At 37.4% G+C, this 23,032-nt stretch overlaps 1 protein-coding gene across 1 annotated transcript; it reads right to left on the reverse strand.

Annotated features, from left to right (window-relative positions):
- Positions 1-201: 201 nt before the first annotated feature.
- LOC124166954 (collagen and calcium-binding EGF domain-containing protein 1-like) lies at positions 202-19,507 on the reverse strand. The gene is made up of 8 exons (XM_046544676.1): positions 19,130-19,507; positions 16,049-16,231; positions 15,330-15,455; positions 12,814-12,962; positions 8,407-8,690; positions 6,263-6,589; positions 1,109-1,275; positions 202-384 (listed from the first exon to the last, which is right to left on the reverse strand). Exons 1-8 carry the CDS (start codon positions 19,141-19,143, stop codon positions 291-293), a joined length of 1,344 nt encoding a protein of 447 aa, XP_046400632.1. The 5' UTR covers positions 19,144-19,507; the 3' UTR covers positions 202-290.
- Positions 19,508-23,032: the final 3,525 nt, after the last annotated feature.

Consider the following 23,032-nt stretch of genomic DNA (forward strand, 5'->3'; position numbering starts at 1 on the left):
ACCAGGCACCTACCATCCCATAGTACATAAATTGGAAAATACCGTTGCCCAAAGATTATATAATAAAAGGTCTTAAACATCGGGGTTGGGTTAGTTTGGTGATTGGGTATGGTCACGTCATAGAAAATAATGATAGGGACTGCTTTCACATGGGTATTTAGAATACATAATTCATGCACATTTCAATGCAACTCCTCCATCTTACTCACAACTTTTTATTTTTATTAATATTTAAATTACATATTTATAAATATAAGATCAATATAAAAAACTAGGCTCTGGCCCCAAATTCATCCCCTGCTGGTGCCTTTCCTTTCTGGGGAAAAGTCTTTTCTTTCCGCCAGGTATTTAGCAAGGGCACTCTCAAGCTCAAATCTTACTGGCCTGTTGGAGAAATATTTATTTTCACTTCATGAAAAGAGGTAATGAGTAACTTTAATAATGTAAAATAGTTGTAAAAATGTAAATTTTTGCATGGTAAGAAGTAAAGCTAAATGTAATATCTCTCACCGCTACATATCTTTGTACTCGAGTGTTAAATAACATTGCCATAATCAGTTCATTTATGGATGATTCACTAAAAAGAGGAAGCTACATTGACAGTATTGAATAATTCTTTAAATAATAAAGGCTTCCTTAAAGTGGTTGATACATTTTGAAAGCTCATGGCATTGTATGCAATTTTTTTGTTGACTAGCAAGTAGTGAATACTGGAAAAAGTATTTGAGTTTAATTACAGTTTCTTATACATACTACTCTTTTATAACGTGACCAACGTCTGAAAATTAGTTAATTTAGCTTATATATACATGTTATATCATACATGTATGTATCTGTACATCTTATATCTATACATGTTGTTTGTTTGGGTAGAAAAATATGTGGGAGCTACCTTAACATGTCATTCAAAGTGATAGGGTGGAAGCCTGAAACCATATACATACTTGATTCATATCCATGCAAAGATAAATTTACCCTGTTTTAAAATGTTGTTGCATGGAAAAAATTACCTACTTCATGTAAACACATCATTTGTAGCAAGAAGGTAAAGCCAAAATTTAATTGTCTAGAAGAATCTATTACTTTTTAAGAAATGGTAATAGCATACCTTTCATCTTCAAATACTCTGGTTTGAAGCTCTTTTATGTCATGCCTCATATCAGCCAGCAATAGGAGAAGAAAATCCATTGATGCAGATTCTCCCTTCTCCCCTGGTAAGCCCCTTTCCCCTTCCTCACCCTTGGGTCCTTGCTTGCCAGTTGCACCTGGTGGGCCCTGTTCAGAAATAATATTCTATGAAGTCAATCCATGTATTTTCTTTGCATATGATGAAAATGTGCTTTCCTGGTGATGCCCCTTTATGACGTGTAATTACGATTTAGTGAGGGTGGTAAGCAGGGGCGATCTGGCCAGGTCAGCTGGTCCCCTAGCTTATGGGGCCCCCACAACCAGTGGCATATTGGCATTCCAGACCCCCCAAAATATAAAAGCACACTTACTTTGCATCACAAAAGAAAGCCAAATATTAAGAATTATGAATTTACGAAAGATTTCTTTGAAAAATGAAGTTTTTTCGACTATGAAAAGTGTTAAAATTAGTTTAAGACCCTCAACTTAATACCTTGTTTTTCAAAAGTTTTCCTGCCTGGTTTTGGACCCCCTGAACAAAATTCCTGGCCACACCACTTTCCACAATGCTGGTGTCTGTCATGAAATGTATGTACATGAAAGGTGTAATATAAATACTCAGATTACTTGAACCAAAGATTTTTTGCTATTATAATATTTTACGCTTTCATTTCTTACTTTATTTACAGCATAAGCAGTGTAAAAGATCATACAAAAAAAGAATACAATAAAGGTGTCGGAAGAATAAGGAGAACCTGATGCTTTTTTGATAGGGTTATTTGAAGGTTAATTTTAGATTTTAGAGAAGTTTAAAGGAACAAATTCTATAAATAGATTATAGAACCATAATGCATTATTAAATTTTATAAGCTGTGAAATTCGCACTTTTCACAGTATTTTTTCTTAAGTAATTGCTGTTTTTTTTATTAACTCATATCTAGATTTTATGAGCAGGAATACCGTCAAAATCCATTTCTGGTCGTGCAATTTCCTAAAATTTTCTGTGGGAGGACCCCTAAATACCCCGGGGTAAGGAGGGCTCCATCATGAACCCCTGCTGAGGGTCCCCCATCACTCCAGACCACCCCTGGTGGTAAGACAAAATCTAGAACATTGCTCTTAAGAAAGATAAACCCTCTTGGCCAGTCAAATTATAATAATAATAGTAAATATATTGTTCTAGGACCTTGTCCTATGGAACATATCACATTTTACAAATAAGTCTCAGTAGTGAACAACAAAGCAAAAGTGAAAATACAATTTTACAGTATTAATGATATATGTATAGCATTACAGTATTTTAAATGAAATTATATTTTTCAAGTAAATAAGCAAACATTTTCATTTTGAATTGATTTACAGTGTTACAGTTAACAATGTCGTCTGGTATTTCATTCCATATTCTTATGGCATAGTTTAAGGTTGACAATTGGTACCATTGGCATCGTCAGCATCAACACTCGTGACATATATGTAATCATTTTTAATTCGGGAAAGTAAAACATATCATTTCCAAATTCATTAACTTCTGACAGTGTTGACCCGAGGGTGATTTTGGCTGATAAAGTGATAAAATATTCATTTAATTTATCAATTGGAACACCGATTTTTGTACCCTGATTTCGAGACTTAATCAACCCAAGTCTTTGAATTTCGTTCAATATTGTTTTAGAATCCCACTTGTCCATAAAACATTATTATAATAGTCTTCCTTAACCTTTTTCATAATACTTTGGGCCTCATTTCTCAGTTTTTTATTCTCCAGAAATAGTTTTTTAGATTTACTCCTTGTGTATCTGTGGCGATCATGTCCCTTTTATTGATAATATTTTTTACTTCCGGGGTTATGAATGGAAGTTGGTTTCGCTTCGGAGTAAAACTTTTTAATGGGGCATGAATATCTAATAATTGATTTAAATTAATCATTAGGGTTGATACCTTATGGTATCTACAGAATTGGTGGACATGAAGTCTGCCCATGGCAAATTACCAAAATCTTCTCACTGAAAATCATGGAGATCAAATTTACTAAAATCGCGGAAGCAAATTGGCTTCTCTTTCATTTTTGGCACCTTAAGATTAAAATTTATATATATTAAATAATGGTCAGATAAGAAAGGAACTGGTGATTGGCCATGTTCCTTTATTTTAGGAAGGTCATCTATAATATCATCTAATAGAGTACTTGATGTGAGCCAATGGTGAATTGCATGAGATGGAGCTAAAGACAGATTGAACCTGAAACATAGGTCTCTTATGTAGTTACTGTGATGCGTAATCTTTAAAAGATCTGAGTTAAAGTCACCACATATAAGTATGTTATTATGTGACGGAAGGAAGCCTGCCAGCATACATTCAAAACATTCACTCACGTAACCAACCTTAGGAGGTCTGTATACAACACCGAGTAAAATCTTTCCAAGGGGACATGTTATTTCAACAAACATAAATTCAGGCTTGAAGTTTTCACTAACACAGGACAGTATCTTTCCATTGAGATTCTCTTTGATATACACAAAAACACCTCCATCTCTTCGTTCCAACCTGTCGTTTTGTAACAATATATAATTATCCAAATTTACGTATTCAGTGGGCACAGATGGTTTCAATCACAGTTCAGAAATTGCTATCACATGGTAATCACCACAAACAAAGTGTTTACAAAATTCATCAATATGAGCTGGTAGCGACTGTGCGTTTACATGACATATATTCAGGGTTTGGTATACGATACTACTATGGATACTAGAGGATACATGAGTCGAGTTGGAATTGTCAACATTATTGCATGCAGACATTCAACCTCTTAAACCTTCAATTTTATGTCATTGAAGGGCATGGAGATCACCTTCGGTGCGTAAAAGGAGTCCCTCACTCCCATCACATTCCCTTGCAAATATTTTCCCCCCTCTTATCCATAAATATTTTAGTTTACCATTCTTTTTAAGCTCTCTGTCCTTTGCATACACTTTACGATTCAAAGCACTGAGTGATTCATTGACATAGATGTGGTAGTTAGGGGAATCACTCAAACCAATATCTTTTGTTGAGAAACTCCTTTTTGCTTGTTGAGCTTCCAGTATTTCTCTTGCTAAATTCGATCTCATGAACCAAACCCGGATGGAAGGGGGTCTGTTGTTTGGTAAGTTTGAACGGGCCTTCAGTCTATATGCATAATCGACATCACTGGCATCGAACTTGACCCCAAGGCCCAGCCCAACTTGACAGACAAGGGTCTCCAATACCTCACCAGACTTAAATGGGATCCCGTGAATTTCTACGACATTCCGTAGAGAGTCCTGCTCCCATGTGTTCAACTGAGATTCAAGGCTAGCGACTCACTTCAACAAAATTTCATTTTCAGTCACCATACCATCAAATTTACCACTGATATTTGACAGTGATTCGTTAATGAGAGAAATAGTTTTGCTATGTTCGTTGATTAATATTTCCCAGGTTGATATAACTTTCTTTAGTTCACTTATGTCATTTTTTTATAGAATTCACAAACTCACTTTGGTTTTCTTGGATTACCTTGATGCGATCCAATAACTCCTTTGAGTATGGGATTGGAAACCTCATGTTGACTCTTGTCATAGAGAGATTCAGGGTCCAGGGCTTTGATCAGGGTGTCATCACCATGGGTGGAGCAGCACTTTGCTTTTCAGCAGTCCCAGGCATGACTAGTGCCCTCCAGTAGCTGCAAATCCATATCGTTGAGCGAGGTGCAAGCAGGGTGGAACACTTTTTCACAAGTGCTGCAGGTTACAGTTTTCTGCATGCGCTTAAGAACCTGGCTGCATTGCGAACAGGTAGTTATGATGAAGATCAGCAAAGGATAACGCCAACAACACCACCTTTATATCGTCGGATAGCACCACCTTACACTCAGGCAAATATTCAAGACTTAGAGGCAAGAAGGAACGACCAAGGCCGGGGAAACACGTCCGTTCACTGTGAGAGCTCGAGACAGAATGACTTATCATAGTAATACTTCTATTTATGTACCAAAAATGGCTCAATACATTAATATTAGAAAGCTAAATAGTGAAATAAAGGACATTTTGGAAGAGACTCTTCAAAAATGGCTATTGAAAACTTTGATGTGTCAGGGAAAAAAAATTTAATACCGAAGCTACCCCTTGCCAAGACTGGCTTAAGGGCTGGGTAACCAGTGCGACTGCCTGGGGCAACATAGCTAGGGGGCAACCTAATGCCCAAACAGCATTTAATTAAGGGATATTCCATACCAAACCCCCAGCGGAGGGGTGACACAACAGAAGTTTGCCTGGGTAAGTATTTTGCCTTGAGCCAGCCCTGCCCCTTTCTAACTTTCATCACCACCACTATAATTATCCCTTTATCCACCACTCCAGCAACCCCCACTATCAATTTCACCTTACACTCCCAAAATATCTATTCTCCCTTTCTCCATCTCCCTTTTAATATTTTTGAGCTTACCCACTCTCGTCATTGTCCGAACATTCTATGTTCCTGCATTTATTTCTTCCTTCTTCCCCACCTATGTGGTCTTCTTTCCTATTTTCTTGCATGCTACTGCCGATGATAAGTCTCTGCCAGGTTTTGCTTGATAGTGACCCTGAGGATCTAGCCAACCTTGCCGCTGAGAACGACATTTGACCATAGGGGATGGGTCCCATTTCATGAGTTTCTGAAGCTCATTTTATTGCTCACCATGTTTTTAGGGAAGAGATAGTCAGTACGCTTTCCCACTTCCAACAGTGTTTTCTACATGACACCATCACATGGACTACCTTTCGTCTGGCTCCTACCCTTCAACCTATCTGGCAACAGTTGGCAGGAGTGATTAAAAATTACTCATGCCAGTACAACTTTAAGGGTCATAGGAACATGCAAGCCTTTCCACTGCAATGAAATTGTTTTCCTAAGGAAATCTTTGATAAAATATATGTAATAGTTAGCCTGTTTGGTTTACTATAACCGTCTGCACATGAAACTTATTTTCACGAGCTATACATATTTTCATGCTCATAATGCTAAATATCAGTACATTAAAGGATAGAGTAAGTGTATGCTTACTCTAAGATTAAAGCCATGCGTAATTTGTTAAAATATGTCATTGTAAAGGCTATATGGTGGCTTAAATACTCACTGCTGGTCCCCTTTTGCACCTACAAAATCTTTGATTGTCAGTCTTGCTGTTCCCTTTTAACATCACAAAGGAGTCCATGGAGAAGTCTGCTTGACTAACACCCTTGTCATCAGTCCTTCCCTCATCACCATCTTGCCACATGTGTGGTACCATCATTTTGGTGCCGGGCTCTCCTGGTGGCCCAACAGGTCCTCTCTCACCTGGAGGTCCTTCGGGTCCTGGAAATCCCCTTGGTCCTGGAGGACCCTGTGGGCCTGGAAGTCCTTTTGGGCCTGGAGGACCTGATTCAATACTGTATAATCTGATTGCAGTGCTCAGAGCTCGAACCTTGAAGAGAGAAGAAATTTGATTTTTATGCATTACCTAACCACTATAGTGCATAATCATAGAAATTTGAAAAAAAAATTTGCCCAATTACATTAAAAAGAGGCATTTAATGGTTAAGGCAATATCAGGATAAGCATGGTGAATCTGCTCTGAGAGAGATATTTAAAAGATTCCCTGCCCTAAAGTAAGGCTTAAATATCTTTCTGTTCCAAGAGAACCAGTGGTGTTTATATTTTTATAATAAATGATTTGATAAGCACCAATGAAATTAATTGAAGCCAATACATCTTAGTGGGTTAGTGTGATTTGCAAAAGCTCCATTTAAACCTACCTACATGGGTAGAATATGTCTAAAGATATAGTATTCATTTTGCTAACGGCATTAACCATAAACACCCAAAATACAGGGGGTTACTATATAGTCATAACACAAGTAATCAATTGGAATGGATCATTTACACACAAAGAGGCCATTGAAATAAAAATCAAAAGTAATAAAATGAATCAGGACACGTGTTTCAACCTCAGCAAAACATGGAATCCCATAATCAAAAGAATGATTAAGCGAAGAGGAATAAGACAACCTAAAACTGACCAATGACAGATGACTTGACCACCCGAAATGGGCATATAAGCCCGGCAACTCATTTTCCCTGAAGACGATGGCAGAGAAGGCCATTGAAACGTTGGCAGATTTGTCCATCTTAACCCGGCTGATTTCCCAAGAAGACTTCGCAAGCTATCATTTAGGTTGGTCCTCAATAGCTAATTTTTTACACAAGCTATTTTTACCAATATGCCTTTATATATCCTGTAAATTGAAGGGCCAACATGTATGAAGTTCAAGAACACTCCATTTTAAATGCAATATGAAATGCTTATGAATGCATAATAATCCTTGGTGAGATATATTTTTGAAATCTTCAAAGCATTTTCATAACTTAGGGAAATAAAGCCAAAAACAAATTCTAAACACTATCACACTGTTCCCTGGGTTTTACCCTATGAATGATGTTTTTACTTTCTTATCCAAGGGCGTAGCCAGAATGAAAACTAGGGGGGGAAAGCCATGGTTGTTCAAGTTGTAGGTAAGATGCATGGAAAAGGTGAATGAAATCAGTATTTTAAGGAAACTGTAACAGCTCTTTATTAGTTTTTAAAATTATTTGTTTGAAAAAATATTATTTTCCTTAAAGACATTTGCAATTTTTGCTTATAGGCAGCTGCCCCCTAGTTGGAAAAGTTGGAAATCCATAATTCAATTCAAAGCTTCAAAATTATAATGAACAGTGGGTAAATATTTTGCATGGCTCAACTATTCTCCAAGACATTCTTTTGGGCCAAGAATAATGAAAATATCTCCGCAGTGCAGGTTCACCATATCAATGGCTAAGTTCTAACAACACATATCTCAAAAATAGCAACTTTTCAGGAGAGCAAAAGAAACAATTTATATTTTTAATTGTACACTGAAATTATAAATCAAAATTTCATAAAATTGAAAAAGAAGCATACATTTACAAACAAAGATTTGTTTTTTGCTTGAATTTTATTTTTTAAATGCCATTAAACTTTGTTTAAAGTACCTGTCTCAAACCAGCCAAATTTTGAGATAAGTGTTGTTAGAACTTAGCCATCGCTATGTAGACTTCAAAGGCCTTTGATGATATGATTATCATAAAATAGAAAGTATGTTTTTGACTTATTTTTTCAAACAGGAAATGCAATTTTATCACAAGGCAGTTAGTACATAGACAAGGTTACTGCTGGTAAATGATGTCATCTGGAAATGTAACTGGGAGTCGTTTGATACCTACTTTAACTTGCAGCTCCTGAACACCATCTCGTAAGCGGGTCACTGTATCACAGTTTGCAGAGCAGTGCTGCTGTGCAGACACTTGGCCTTTCACTCTTGCTTTATCTGTCCTCCCCGAAATTGGGTTTGGTGTGCTTTGAATTTGAGGAACTGGATCAATGAGCTCACATGTTCGATTGTCTCCTTGGAGCTTCCATCCATCCCTGCATCCACATCTGTAGCTACCTGGCTCATTGATGCAGTGGTGACTGCAGTCACCATTATTATCCATGCATTCATTGACATCTGGAATAAAAAGAATTGTGTACCTGAATGAAGGTGTTACTTAACACGTTGTGTACTGGGGTATTTATCTAAATTCCTAGGGACGCAGATTCTGGGAAATATGTGCCTGTTAGGGCGTAATGCCTTTGGTTTCAATATGGTTAAAAAGCTAATGTTTTGAACATAACTTTATCCAATCAAACGTTATGATGCATCAATTCATTATGAATAATGGACAACAACTGAAAACATACTAACAAATACGTATTGTACGCTTTAAAATTGTTTAGGTTGACGCGCCTAACTGACGAGAATCTTCGTCATTCGTCCGGAACGTTCGGAAAAAAAATGACAAGAATTCTCCCCATCCGTACGCAACGTGTTAATAGGTATAATGGATATTTCCCCTTATCAATCAAGCCCATAGCACCTCCCCCTTTTCCCTATCCTTGATCCCCCACTGAAGGTGATACCATGGCTACACCCTCTGTTTTCTAATTGAATCTCCCCTCATATAGAAAATGGGTCGGGGTTAATACATGGCGGAACTGTCCTGCTGTCCAAAGCATTTTCAATAAGCTGTAAAGAGTCTTGGAGGGGGTCACAGGTGAATAGTGACACCAGTGGTGCAGCGAGGGGGGTTTTGGGGGATAAAACCCACCCCCCAGAGCTCAGAGAAATTTTTAAGTTTAATCCATTTTACTTAATTGGATTAATATTACTCACAGAATAGTGCAAAGATTAGTAAAATATCCCTCCAAAAGCCGAAAAACATTTTGAACCATTTATCGTAAGATTTTTCTCGGGGAGGGCCCCCGCACCTCCCGCTTACCCTAGCAGGTATTCCATACCCTCCAGACCTCCCAGTATTAGTCGTGCCTGTAACCCCCCCCTAGCCTTAATTCCTAGCTAGGCCCCTGAATGACACCACATCAAAGCTCACTAAAATATCACTTGGTTGTAATTGAATGGTTCTCTGGATCTTCACAAACTGCACTGAGTTTTGAACATGATGAAAGGAATGACCATAATGGGGTTGTAAAATGCCCATTGCTAACAACTTAGCCAAATACCTAACAAAATTCTGTCTGATTCATTCCTCAAATTTAAATGCATACTTATAGAGAATAGTCATTTTTTCATGAGTTACATCGGTGGGGTGAGATGATTTTTTTATGCATCTCTTTTTCTCTTATAGGAAGTAATTTGCCATCTCATGGTAAACTGGTGCTGGGCTGTACACTATTCCTGATACATATTATGTAGACTGGGGTAAGTAATTTCATTTTTTTAAATTTATGATCCCAATTATCATATCCTTAATTTAAATTGTTTCAGCTTTCATGATGAGTCAAATCAGGAGGAGAGGAACTATTTATTAAGGGCCATTCAAATATGCATGTATGTATGACCTACTTTCATAAGACATTTTATACATATGAAAGATTTGCATACTTCAGCGCATAGGCAGATTTAGAGGGGGGGTATGGGGGCAGGTGCCCTCCCAGATGCTTAAAAAATGGACAGTATTTTTTATATGGTTACCATTACGTTTGTTTCATTTTGTGTACTAGGGAGCCTCAATCATTTTAATATTAATAACTTTCATATTAAAATAAAGAGAATATTATATTCAGTAATTGAATTTTGTTTTTAATCTCAATTATGAGAAGGCCTGTCAGACCCTTGTGCCCCCCCAGAAAAAATTCCTGGATCGGCCCCTACTTCAGGCCTCCATTTCTTCCTATCCCATGTCATTTCTTTTACCTCCCTGAGGCTCTTATTCCCCGTATCATTCTTCATTTGTCTTAGCTATTTGCCCCTTGGTCTTCCTCTGGGTCTTTCCTATCGATTTTCCCTTCCATTACGTTTCCCTATGTAACTGCTGCATCTCATTATGTGGCCAATACACCATGTTCTTCTTTGGCTTAGAGTCAGTGGTTTCATGGTGCCGGAACACACCGGAATACAGTTAAGAAAAGACATAATAGTCAAATAGCACCATAGAGTGGTTTCCTATTATTTTTTTATTGCATTTAAATTGAAAGGTTATTACTCCTGGAGTACGTATTTCACGCTTTTAGATTTTTAAATGACGATATCTTTTATTCGCGATTAAATGAAAAGTGAAAATTTTCAAGCGCACGAAAACGCAACGGCTAAGTATGAATGCTGGGAAAACTCCATGTGACGTCGTTCTCGTTCCCACTGCCGCAAGTGAGGTGACCTTAAGGTGAGGCTTTGAGCGCTGATACGACGTAGGATGCTAGCTGGTAGCGCTTGGCTAAAATAAGTATTATTAATACCTTATCAAACGAAGAAAACTTTCTGACCTTAGGCAGTTTTAATAGGTGATTATTATTAAGATATGTTTCCCTGAGCTCTGTGCCTCATGCATGCATTGGTAATCTCAGACTAATATTATGAATACATTAATGGTGGGTAACGAATCGCAATCAATGCCTTTTGTTTTCTTTGATGAAGGAAACTACCCTATTGTCAATTTTGGTACTTCAAAATTTCTAATACATACATTTGTAACAAAAAATATCTATTTTAAAGTATGCAGACATAACCTGTAATAAAAAAACCATACTTACAAAGTAATATTTCACTTCTGAAAATAGTTAAGAAAAGTGCATTCTGGCACTGCTAATTTTGCCATGACATCACTACTTGAAGTGACCAACAAGGTTCTTTCTTCTCATATTCTTCTATACGCCAGTGAAATTTAGCTCTTTGGCTTTGAAAATATATTCGGCATAAATTATTGTCAAATCGGAAATAAATCTGACGCAAAAAATATTTTTGAACTAATAGTCCTTGAACTTATCATTTGAACGTGGTATTTAATCTCAACAGTAAACTTTCTTGTATTCCACACAGTATTTACCAGTACCTGGTACTGACGATGATTGCATAGCAATTGAAAGATGTGTTGTAAGCTGCTAATTTTGCCATGACATCACTGTTTAGAGTGACCAACAGCATTCTTTCTTCTCCTATTCTTCTGTAAACCTCCTCATTTCTCATCTTATCCATCCATTTTACCCTCATGATTGTCCCCCAGCACCAGTCCTTGAAGGCCTTTTTTTATGTTTTTTACCATTACTAAATTTCTCTCTCTCCCGAGAAAATGTAAGATTTTGGGATCTCCTCCATCCCTGCCTATCTGATATTGGAGGTTGCACATATGTATCTCATTCAAGAACTCCTTACATCTATCATTACCGTCAAATGATGGCTTGTGACCTTTCAACCTTGAGTGATGGTATACTTCTGGATTGACTTAATATCGATAAAAAAGTGCTTGGTGCTCTTCCCACTTTCATTTTAATCCAATGCATCCATTTAAAATTATTTCTTCCTTTTGGACTTTAATAAATGCTTTTGTAATATAAATAAGTATGTAAATGAATATGCTCATTGTAATCTCCTATGTAATCCTGCTCCAAATATTTTTCACTCGGTGTAGGATCAGGAAAAGTCAAACGCATCTGTTGTAGTCATCAGAGGTCAGCCCTTAGTAAGTGGGAAACTGTGTGAGATATCTGGTGTTGATTGATCTTGGAATGAAGTCTTGATTGATATCATTTGACATCAGTAAAGGCAGAAGTGGCATCTGAAATTTACCATGTTGTGAAATTTCAGATGCTAATTAGAACTTACTAGTTGAATTGAAAAATGTATGTACTTATAAGTACTTATATATAGATTACGGTAAAGAATCATCCCCAATTTGAATTATGTCGTATTAAAATTTGAACAGAGCAAAAATATCTTTGCCATACTAAACACCAGGGGCACAGCCAGGAATTAAGGCTGGGGGGGGGTTTAGGTGCAACTAATACCTGGGTGTGTGGGGGTTTGGCATACCCACCAGGATAAGCGGTAGGTGCGAGATTAGTGAATTGCGGAATTTTAAAATAAACTGTTCAAAATGGTGAGTTATACGGCTTTCTGAGGGATATTCTATTAATACTTACACTATTCTATTAGTAATATCAATCCAATTAAGTAAAATGGATTAAACTTAAATATATTTCTGAGCTCTGGGGGGGTTTTAACCCCCAAAACCCCCCCCCCCTCGCTGCGCCACTGCTAAACACACTATTAAAAATTAGAAAAAATGAAATATACCTACCTAAACATGTTGGCCGAATGCCTTTCCTCTGATTTTCAGCGCTGAATTTATACCCAGCATGGCAGGTACAAATTATCCTTTGAAGGTACACAGTGCAGAGTTGCTCACAGAGATTTAGTGAGCAGGGATCTTGATCCTTTGAAAGGCACCTGTGAAATAAGAATTTCATTAAAATTTCACCAGAATTATACCTATGAGTTGGTAGACAGAAATCGAGTCCATTGAAGTGCTTAGTTATTGAAATAGGTTATAAGTCTCCTTCATTTCTATGTGTCTGGTTTGGATATGGTAGAGATTGAGTGAGTAATCTATTATTTAGATCGACAATATAATATGAATAAATACTATTGTATGTTTTGATCGATCCAACTGCTGTAAACCAAGCATCTCAGTCACTGGATTGGAGGGCATCAGTAGAGATAGCATGTAGTCAAGAAGATATAATCACCTTTTCAGGGTTGTTAACTGTACAAAACTACACGAAAATATGGGAAACATACATTTTATGAAAAGGTTTTGAGTGTATGAGGAAAATACCTCGGCTGAAGATTTAATTGTTATATATGTCACAGTTGTTTACATCTTTTATTACCCATTTTGACATTAAATTCAAGAATTATAATTTAATTTTTGCAGCTAGGACGTGCACTCAATAACACTTCTTCAAATTTCTTAAATAAGCCTCTCTTTAGACTACAATAGGGTAGTTTCCTTCATCAAAGAAAACAAAAGGCATTGATTGCGATTCGTTACCCACCATTAGTGTATTCATAATATACAAATTATTTGGTTTTAGAAATACCGGTTTAGACGAATGGCAAGGGTCAATTTTATTCTCATTTGAAAAAGGCCAGATTGGCGCCCATGCAATGCCACTTCACGTGGCGTCACAAGGACCTAGTTTCTGTACGAGTAGATAGGAGTTTTACATCGTCTGAGATTACCAATGCATGCATGAGGCACAGAGCTTGGGGAAACATGCCTTAATAATCACCTATTAAAACTGGCTAAGGTCAGAAAGTTTTCTTCATTTGATAAGGCATTAATAATCCTTACTTAAGCCAAGCGCTACCAGCTAGCAGGGTACTCCGCTACCTGCTAGCATCCTGCGTCGTATCAGCGCTCAAAGCCTGGCCCCAAGGTCACCTCACTTGCGGCAGCGGGAACCAGAACGACGTCACACGGAGATTTCCCGGCATTCATACTTAGTCGTCACTTTTTTGCGTGCTTGAAAATTTTCACTTTTCATTTAATTGCGAAAAATAGATATCGTCATTTAAAAATCTAAAAGCTTGAAACACGTACTCCAGGAGTAATAATCTTTGGATTTAGGCAATGAAAAAATAATAGGAAACCACCCTATTACATAGTTGATCAGAGGAAATTAATGCACGCATGCATAGTTTCTTGTGGAGCATAACAGTGCTTAACACATATTTCACTTTTATAGAATATGATACATATGAGCTCAATACAATTAGCACAATTCAAACTGACTGAATAATAGAGGAAACCTTATACTAAGTATGTGCACAGAAATGTACGCTAAAATTCACATATTAAACACATTGCAGGAGTATTGGCTCTGCACTGCACTGGGTGCCATATGGCACCTGTGGGCGTTGACGGGTTAACCCAATATCCCAACAACATCCAGACGCAATTGTTGGTATTAACATATAACAATTAAGGATCTATGGTTTTCCTGGCGAATAGACTGTAGGAAGAGTTCTCGAGTTTCTGGCTGGGTCCAAGGGTTTTTCTGCACCGACGTTTCGAAGGCTAAGTCTGCCATCATCTTTAGGGTGTCCGTCTCATAGTTTACATCTTGGCTAATCCATTCACCTCTGTCACACTGAAGACGATGGCAGACTTAGCCTTCGAAACGTCGGTGCAGAAAAACCCTTGGACCCAGCTGGAAACCCAAGAACTCTTCCTCCAACATGTGACAATCATGCATAATCCATGTTTATGCAATTAATGTTGTATTGATTTCTGTCAACTATCCAAAGGACGCACCAAGCAACTTTGCAGTGATGTCCAACAGTGGCAATGGAGGTCTATATTACAACATCTCACAGATATCTTCACAACGTGTAATTAGTAGATAATGGGTGTAGGTACTTATTATGGTTTTTGGTGATCCCCAGACATACAAGCAAAACATTTGTGCTCTTCTATTCTATAGAGAAAATATGCCACCTATGATTATTGTTTGGATGACAATTTTTAAATATCACAGATATCAGAACTTGGATATATATGTAACGTTATTTTACAACTCCTCGTGAATACCACAAAAACTATATCTACGAGACATTGTCAAAATATCCATTGTGCAATAATCTCGTGCTTTGGATAGGTCAACCTGATTTGGATATCTGATGGATATTGTCTGCTGCTTGGGAGTATTCTCACTCATATTTTCCAGTATTCTATGGTGAGGTCAGCGGAACTTGCAGCTAGCAAAGAGCTGGAATAAGTACTTTGAACTTTGCAGTTGTTAGCATTCATACCTTCCTGCGATGAATGTGTAGTCTGGGCAGCAATGTCTTTTGAAGCAGTCCACCCATTCTCCATCCACATGGCATTTATAGCGGGTGGTGATAATGTTGTCAGAGGGACACTGAAGTGTCTCTGGCCTGAGAGAAAATGATATTGCGAATGAGTTTGTATGTACTTTGCACATTTGGAAGCTAACGTTTTTTGTTTAAGTTTCTGAAATCTCATATTGCTGCAATAAAATGTATTACCTAATAAATCTTAGCGTCCAAATGAGAAATTTAAAAAAACTCAATTACCCAAAGATTTGTTTCATAACTTAAAAATTCCATTTGTTCTTTATGTCTCAAAATTATCAGTATGATTTAGATATGACAAATTACTTTGCATGTCCTTTCTTTGCAAGATTTAATGGACCAACTCTACTTTTGCCTATGGCAAAGATATTTTTGGGTAACAATGCTGCATAGTATTGTTACCCAAATAGTATTAAGTTCTTTCATTGTTACTTGAGGCAACAAAAATAAAGTGTGCTCAGTTTGACCACTTGATATCAAGTTTCTCTTCACATCTGACTGAAAAGGACCGCAACTGATGTATATACTTCATATAAACACATTCTCATCTTCTCATCAGTAGATTATTTGATAAATGGTAAAGACAAACATGATTTGTTACTTATTAGAATACCCATAAATTTATTTTCTTGCATTTATGTTTTAAATATATCTACCTTGTGACTTGTCTTGCTGTTCCAAGGGAATCCTTGTAAACATAACCTTCTTCTTCAACCCACAGTTGGTAATTTGATCCTTTGGTTGAGTGACCTTCCTTTAATTGGCTTGTGTCCTTTTCTTTAGACTTGCAGAGCACAAAATCACACAGCACAAATAAAGATGCCAAAACCCAAGTAGTGCTGAATTAGAAAAAAATAAGAATTGAGTGAGTGATATTGAAGATTTATAATTTTTAATCGAATCCCTGGGTCTTTTTGTAAATAAATACTGAATATCTGTATTTAAACCATTACTTAAGATAGCTGAATGGAACCTCAGAAATAAAGTGAAATGATAGCTATTTTAGTTTCTGGTAATATTTTCATGAGGAAGACCAGTTTCTTATTTCATTCGAACAGTAGCTACAAATCATCTGTATTGTTAATACTCTATATTATTCATCTATTCATTATTCATCAGAAAAATATTATTTAAGTCAGTGTTAAAAAAATATTTTTTCATAATTAGGACTGTGGATTAAAAAATATACCAGGGCAGATATAGTGGGTTCTTCTGTAAATTTCCATTTTTTAAATAGATTATTTTGTGTCTATTATTTGTTGCCATGATATGAATATTTTTTCCCAAACATCATATCTATTCAAAGTAAAAATGTTTTAGATTTCCCATCCTTAGAGGAATGAGTAATATCTTAATCACTCTAAATGTACACATTCCTGAAGAGTTTTTGACAAAGATTTTCACTCCTATAATATAGAACATATATATTGTTCAATAAGTTGATGTTTATCATAAAATGGATGTAACAAGTCCTGTGGAAAGGGGAAATGCAACGAATTTTGAAACGAATCAAGGATATTCAAGAGAAAAATTTGCACTCTAAAATTTCGCTATCTGAATGTCAATCTGTTTGTGGAAAATGATAGTTTCTGTCGGAGAAATCATAGAGAACTGTCAGGTATTTCTTTCATAGTTTAGCAATTTTATAGCATATTTTTTCACCGATACTTTTTACAAAAACTAATCAGTGGGTGTTATAAATAAAGGTAGATAGTATACCGGCGCTACAATATATACTCGAATTATGGATTCATTGAATAATCGCCTTGTTACGTATATGTTCATATATGTCGATAAAAAGGCTTCTCCGAGTTGCTATTGTCATTCTTGCCGCTAATTTTGAAGAAAGGGTCATGTGGTTCTCTTCTGATTGGCTGAGCTTGTTCCTGTGTTTGAATTGGGCGATTACCGTGACGCACTTGTTTGACGTCAATGACATAAGTTAATTATATAATATAGTGCGTAAAGATTTCCTCAAGCGTATAATTCCATATTCATTCCTTTTTTCCTGTAGGATTACGTAAAACTTGCCCAGAAAAAACTTTTCTCATGACTAATTTCAGTTGAAAGTCAACAATGAAATATTCTCAATCGTCTAAAAAATGTACGTTACGAAAAAATAAATGTCGGAACAAAAAGATGGTATATATCGGTTATATCTTCAATTCATAATTTCACAGATATAAAGTGTGGTTTTAAGTTCTAATAAAATGATCTTTCATTGTTATCTGCTCTTTGGGGAAAAATTTTATTTTGACCTCCGCTTTCGCAAGTCATGTAAAATGCGATTGGTTGACAAAGAATGCCTCAAAATATGTGATCGTATTTGTTTTCGTTTTTCAGCTAACATTTTTTGTGTATCTACACTTGCGATTTTTGACCCAACTCATGGATTGTTTTTTTCTGGTAAAAAAGGAATCATAAGTTTTTAAAGTTGCTTAATTTTTGTTTCGTTTGCGCAATCCTAGGCGAAAATTTATGAAATAGATTAGTTTTGCTGATTTCGTAGTTAATTTGTACAAATGGTCACAACGGTTTTCAGAGACAAGAAACTATCAAACAAGTTTTGGCGAACTACGCATTTAATTATTTTCTTCGTAATTTGTAGAAAACACGCCATTAACATATGGGAAATTTAGCTCTTTGCCAATAAAAATATATTCTGGATAAATAATTGACAAATCGGAGAGAAATCAGGCGCAACTATAATTAATGGACTCATGGTAACTTATGTGCGTTATATTATTTGCTGCTAGAGGAGTAGAATTGAATAAAAATGAACTCACAATCAGTGATAATTATCCGTTCAATGATCCAAATTTTCATAAAAATTTATTGCGTAGAAAACGTTCAAATTGCTTATTCAACGCCCAAAGTTAAATCAACACCATTTATAGAATAAAATATTCACCATCAAGTCCAGCGTACCTGAAATAATACGTTCTCTGCTTGAATTGTAAATCAGAGTATCTCCAAATCTAAAGTTGAAAACAAAAGTTTTTTTTCCATGCATTGCTTAGTGGTAGAATTTTTTTATTGGCTGCAGAAAGAGCTTTATTTACATGAGAAATTGGAAATGTGACTGAAATCAATTCTTTGATCCTGAGTTTAAAGGCTCTATCAGATTTTGCTATCGAAACTATCGCACGTAACTCTTTCCAAAGGAATGAAATTTATAAAAGTAGTACTTTGAGTGAATATTCTTTATGAATTCAACATACTGTATTTTATGATTCTTGAGGTTAGGAATCATTATTTATGATTCATTTATAACCTATGTATTAAATTTGGCCCTAAATACTATCATCTTCCCTTCATATTCCTTAAATATTCCAAAAACTGGCACTCTCGCGAAACTATACGGGAATGCTTTTCTCTTCACTTCTAAAGGCCGTTTTACACGGGGCACGGAATTGCGCAGGTTAGAGCTGCATTAATTTCTAAAATGGCGTGGAATTGCGCGAATGCATGAACGAAATTAGAACAGGGGCTATTTTGCCGTCTCGCATCCACGCATTCTCGCATGTGTTCTAGCAATTCACCGCTTTACACGACGCAATTTTGATTGCGCCTTCGCACGTACGTCACATTGCGCAATTCCGTGTACGGTGTAAAACGGCCTTAAGACTAATGACCTCACAATACGATTCCCCTTGCTGCCACAAACAACCGCTTCATTTAAATACCACCCATATTTATGTTTATAGGGTGTAAAAACATTTGATGGCCATACTCACGATTTCAGCAACATGGGTTCACGTTGTGTCGACGTCTCTGCGCAGGGTTCAATTGTGGATTTGCATCATGTCCGCGTCGTCCAGCGCCGCGTCCGAGCGGAAGCACAGAGCTCGCCAGTGTCTGGGATCGCAGGGCCCGCCAGCCGCCGAAGGGGCGAGAAATCCTCTGGACACATAGCTCGCGACTCCCAACGCTAGTGATGGACCAAGTCGGTCATTTCCGTCTTGTCGTTCACCGTTCACGTGCGTCGATCGCGAACGATGGGCCTTCTGTCTTGCTGAATCGGTCGGTCGCGATCGAAACGAGTGGATGGTAGTCATGGCAGTGAGTAGTAACGATAAACAAATATATCGTACCAGGGATGCCGACTTACAAAAAATATTGGGGGGGCCCAAACCGGGGATCTTGCCCCGGGAAATTTTATAAGTAGTGAGTTTACAAAAGGTCCTGGAAAGAAATATTTTTATTTAGCTCAAATTTAAAAGTGCATACTTACCATATACAATCGGTAAAATCCATAAAATCCATATATATGATATCTGAAGTAAATACAAAATGTGATGGATGGTTTTAATTGGAAAAGCTCAGCAACTGACTTAAGTTTTTTAAGCATTTTAGAAGAGCCATATGATCAACATTAGAACCCTGATAACTCGAATCTCGATATCTGGACACTCCGGGGAAAATCGACAGGCCCGACACATTTTTTCCACACACCCATAACGAATTTTTGAGGGGGCTCGGGCCCCCTGAGGCCCCATGGAGTCGGCGCCACTGTATCGTACTGCCCACTAATTTTATAACACACGTTTCGATTGCTGCAATCAGCTGGTACGTGGTCACTATGGTATGAAGAGACAAGTTAGGTCAAAAATTCTCTTGTTCATTTATGCATTTACTTATTATCTTCGTAACATGCAGAACAGAAACGGAACAGGTAAAGAAAGACGCGAAAGAGTAGAAATACATAGGTGTGAACAGATTAGCGGATGGGAGAATTGAGTGGAGAGCTGCGTCAAACCAATCTTAGGATTGTTGACAAGTGATGATGAACTTGAAGGAAACACGCTAGTGAAATTTAGCTCTTTGCCTTTGAAATAATATTCGGCATAAATTATTGACAAATCGGAGATAAGTCTGACGCAAAAAATATTTTTAACTAATGATACTCGAACTCATAATTTGGATAAGGTATTTGGACCTAACCGTAAACTTTGTTGTATTCCACACATTATTTATCAGTACCTGGTACTGATGATGATTGCATAGCAATCGAAACTCGTGTTGTGAGCTGTTAAAATAAAGTTTGCGGGTAGTGCGATATCTTTTTTATCATTCGATATGCTGTTCCACGATATCTCTCCGCAAAAATTTGACTTAATGGGTAGGAAATATACAAAAAAAATATTAAATCATCAAAGAAGTTAATTTCTGACTAATTTATTATTTGAAATTGAAAGCTTGAAAAGTTTTTTAGGGCGATTGTGCCCGCTTTTGAAGGCATGGTTTTTGAGTTGTCTGGCGTTCTTTCGACTTGGAAATGTCTCCGGACATTATTTGCGAACAATTCACTCGTGCTTAAATAATACGAAAGGAAATTTTCAAATCTATCATTCATCAATAAAGATGGTTGAATTCCACTGTAGGTAGGAAATAAAAATTTAGGAAATCTTGTAACATCTTTTTAGAACACAATTCGAAGAGAGTAGCGCTATGGATTACGTTGGAATACAATTCAATGGCATATTTACGTAGCAATCAGTTTGAATTCGGCTGTCAACGAAAACTTGAATACAGATATGTCATCTCCAAGTTTTTATTCGAATACAGGTGATTTCAGTTTTAACCCAGATATTTGCGAAAATCCATCAGTTCAAACAACATTGCCAATTTTTTTGACTGGGAAAATGCTATTAGGGTCAAGTCGGTTTTTGTTTGGACGTTTCGGTATGGACCTCAGAGTAACAGCAAACAAGTGCGGTTTTCAGCCTCTGCGCATGCGATGAGGATTGAAATGGCATAATCTGATCTCACTCACTCTTCGGTAGCACCACATCTCGAATGCTTTTACTCTTGACTTCTCTGCCGCTCTCAACGTCCAAACCGGAACTGGTGATATTTAAATAAATAAAAGATTTTAAGCACTTTTCCACAGGTTCTGCCCACGTGTCGTTATTCTACATTTATGACTAGAGTCCTCCTTCCACCGTGGGTTCCCCACATTCCCTTAGTTGTATCTTTTCCCACTGTCTCAACTCAGTACATACGCCTATTCCCACCCCCTTCTTCAAACATGTCAAATCCTCCCCCCTTTCTCATAGGTATAAAGGTGATTTTAAAATGTTTTGCGGTGTCTAGTACCAGATGATAGCTCTGTGAGCCGAAGCGCGTTATACGCAGTAAAACATTTTGTGGAAAAGTGCTACAATCTTTTATTAATTTAAATATTTCTAACTTCCACCAGCTGAAGCCTGAATCTGTTGAACTTACTTGGAACTGGTGAATTAATTTAATTATCATGAGTGTAGTTTTTGATAACAAGGGCCACAGTGTTTATGCATGCACTGGGAAGAGGATCGTCTTGTGCCACAGGAGAAAACTAGTAAGATTTGAGTAAGGAAGTAATGAAAAAATTTATGAAAGAGCGGAATATATAGCGAAAATTGGAGGTTCAATGTTGGCGCCGGCTTTTGGTTACTTCGCAACCTTCTTGCCAAAAGCTGTTGTTACTATTTCGATGTGGTGGTCGTCAGGGGAATTCGCAGCTAGGAATTAAGTCTAGGGGTGGGTTTTAGGCGCAACTAATACTGGGGAGTTTGGAGGTATGGAATACCCTCTAGGGGAAGCGGGAGGGGCGGGGGCCCTCCCCCAGAATTTTTTTAAAGATAAATGGTTCAAAATGGTGAGTTTTACGGCTTTCGGATGGATATTTCATTAATTTTTTATATTAATCTATAAGTAATATTAATTAAATAGGAACTTGAAGCTTTTAAGTGGTGGAAAGGCTCCATATTAATAATAAAATAACCTTTGTTACTTCTGCAAAATTCACAGAGTTTCTATTTATTACCGGTTTCGGCTGTTACACCATTTAGCATTTTTAACATTTTCGGTTATTACACCATTGTAATAGCCGAAACCGGTAATAAATAGAAACTCTGTGAATTTTGTGGAAGTAACAAAGCGTATTTTATTATTAATAAGTAATATTAATCCAATTAAGTAAAATAGATTAAACTTAATAATTTGTCTGAGTTATGGGGGGGGGGTTTATCCCCCAAAACCCCCCTCGCTGCGCCACTGGTGGTCGTGACCGCATGAAAGTTGACTGATACCATTCATCGATCATTCACATAGATCAGCTCTCGGATCGCGCCTCGAAACCGTTCGTGACCGACTCGTCACTTCCGAGCAGTCTTCAGGCATCACGTATCCCTTCTCCGTCAGTTGCAACAGCTGCCGCCGCCTCTCCCGCTCCTTCCCATCCTCCTGCCTTGCATCTCCTCAGCGCAGGAAACACTCGGACCATTCATTGGGAGATCATCTCCGCTTTTTTCCTTCTCCTCCTCCTACTCCACCCGTCCACTGCCCAGCGGGGGAAAGGAAAGGGGGGTTCACGAAGCCCTTTATGCCCCGTGACGCCGAGAAAGAGACGAGAGAGACCCCAGGCGCCAGTCTGACACACAGCGGAATGAAAAAAAATTGTCGTTCGTTCGGAAAAAATGCGGTGTAGTGTTCCGAGAACTCGGTGTGGGCGAGGGAGCGTACGGAAAAATATGCGTGTACGCGTGTATTTTTTTATAATTGGGATCCTGATGATCTTATGCGATTAGCCGAGGGACGGAGAGAAAAAAAAGGAAGAGGTTGGTGGAGGGTTGGGTTGGAGTCATAAACCGTGATTG

Source organism: Ischnura elegans, chromosome 10 (genome assembly GCF_921293095.1).
Source record: "Ischnura elegans chromosome 10, ioIscEleg1.1, whole genome shotgun sequence".
NCBI classification, from domain to species: domain Eukaryota; kingdom Metazoa; phylum Arthropoda; class Insecta; order Odonata; family Coenagrionidae; genus Ischnura; species Ischnura elegans.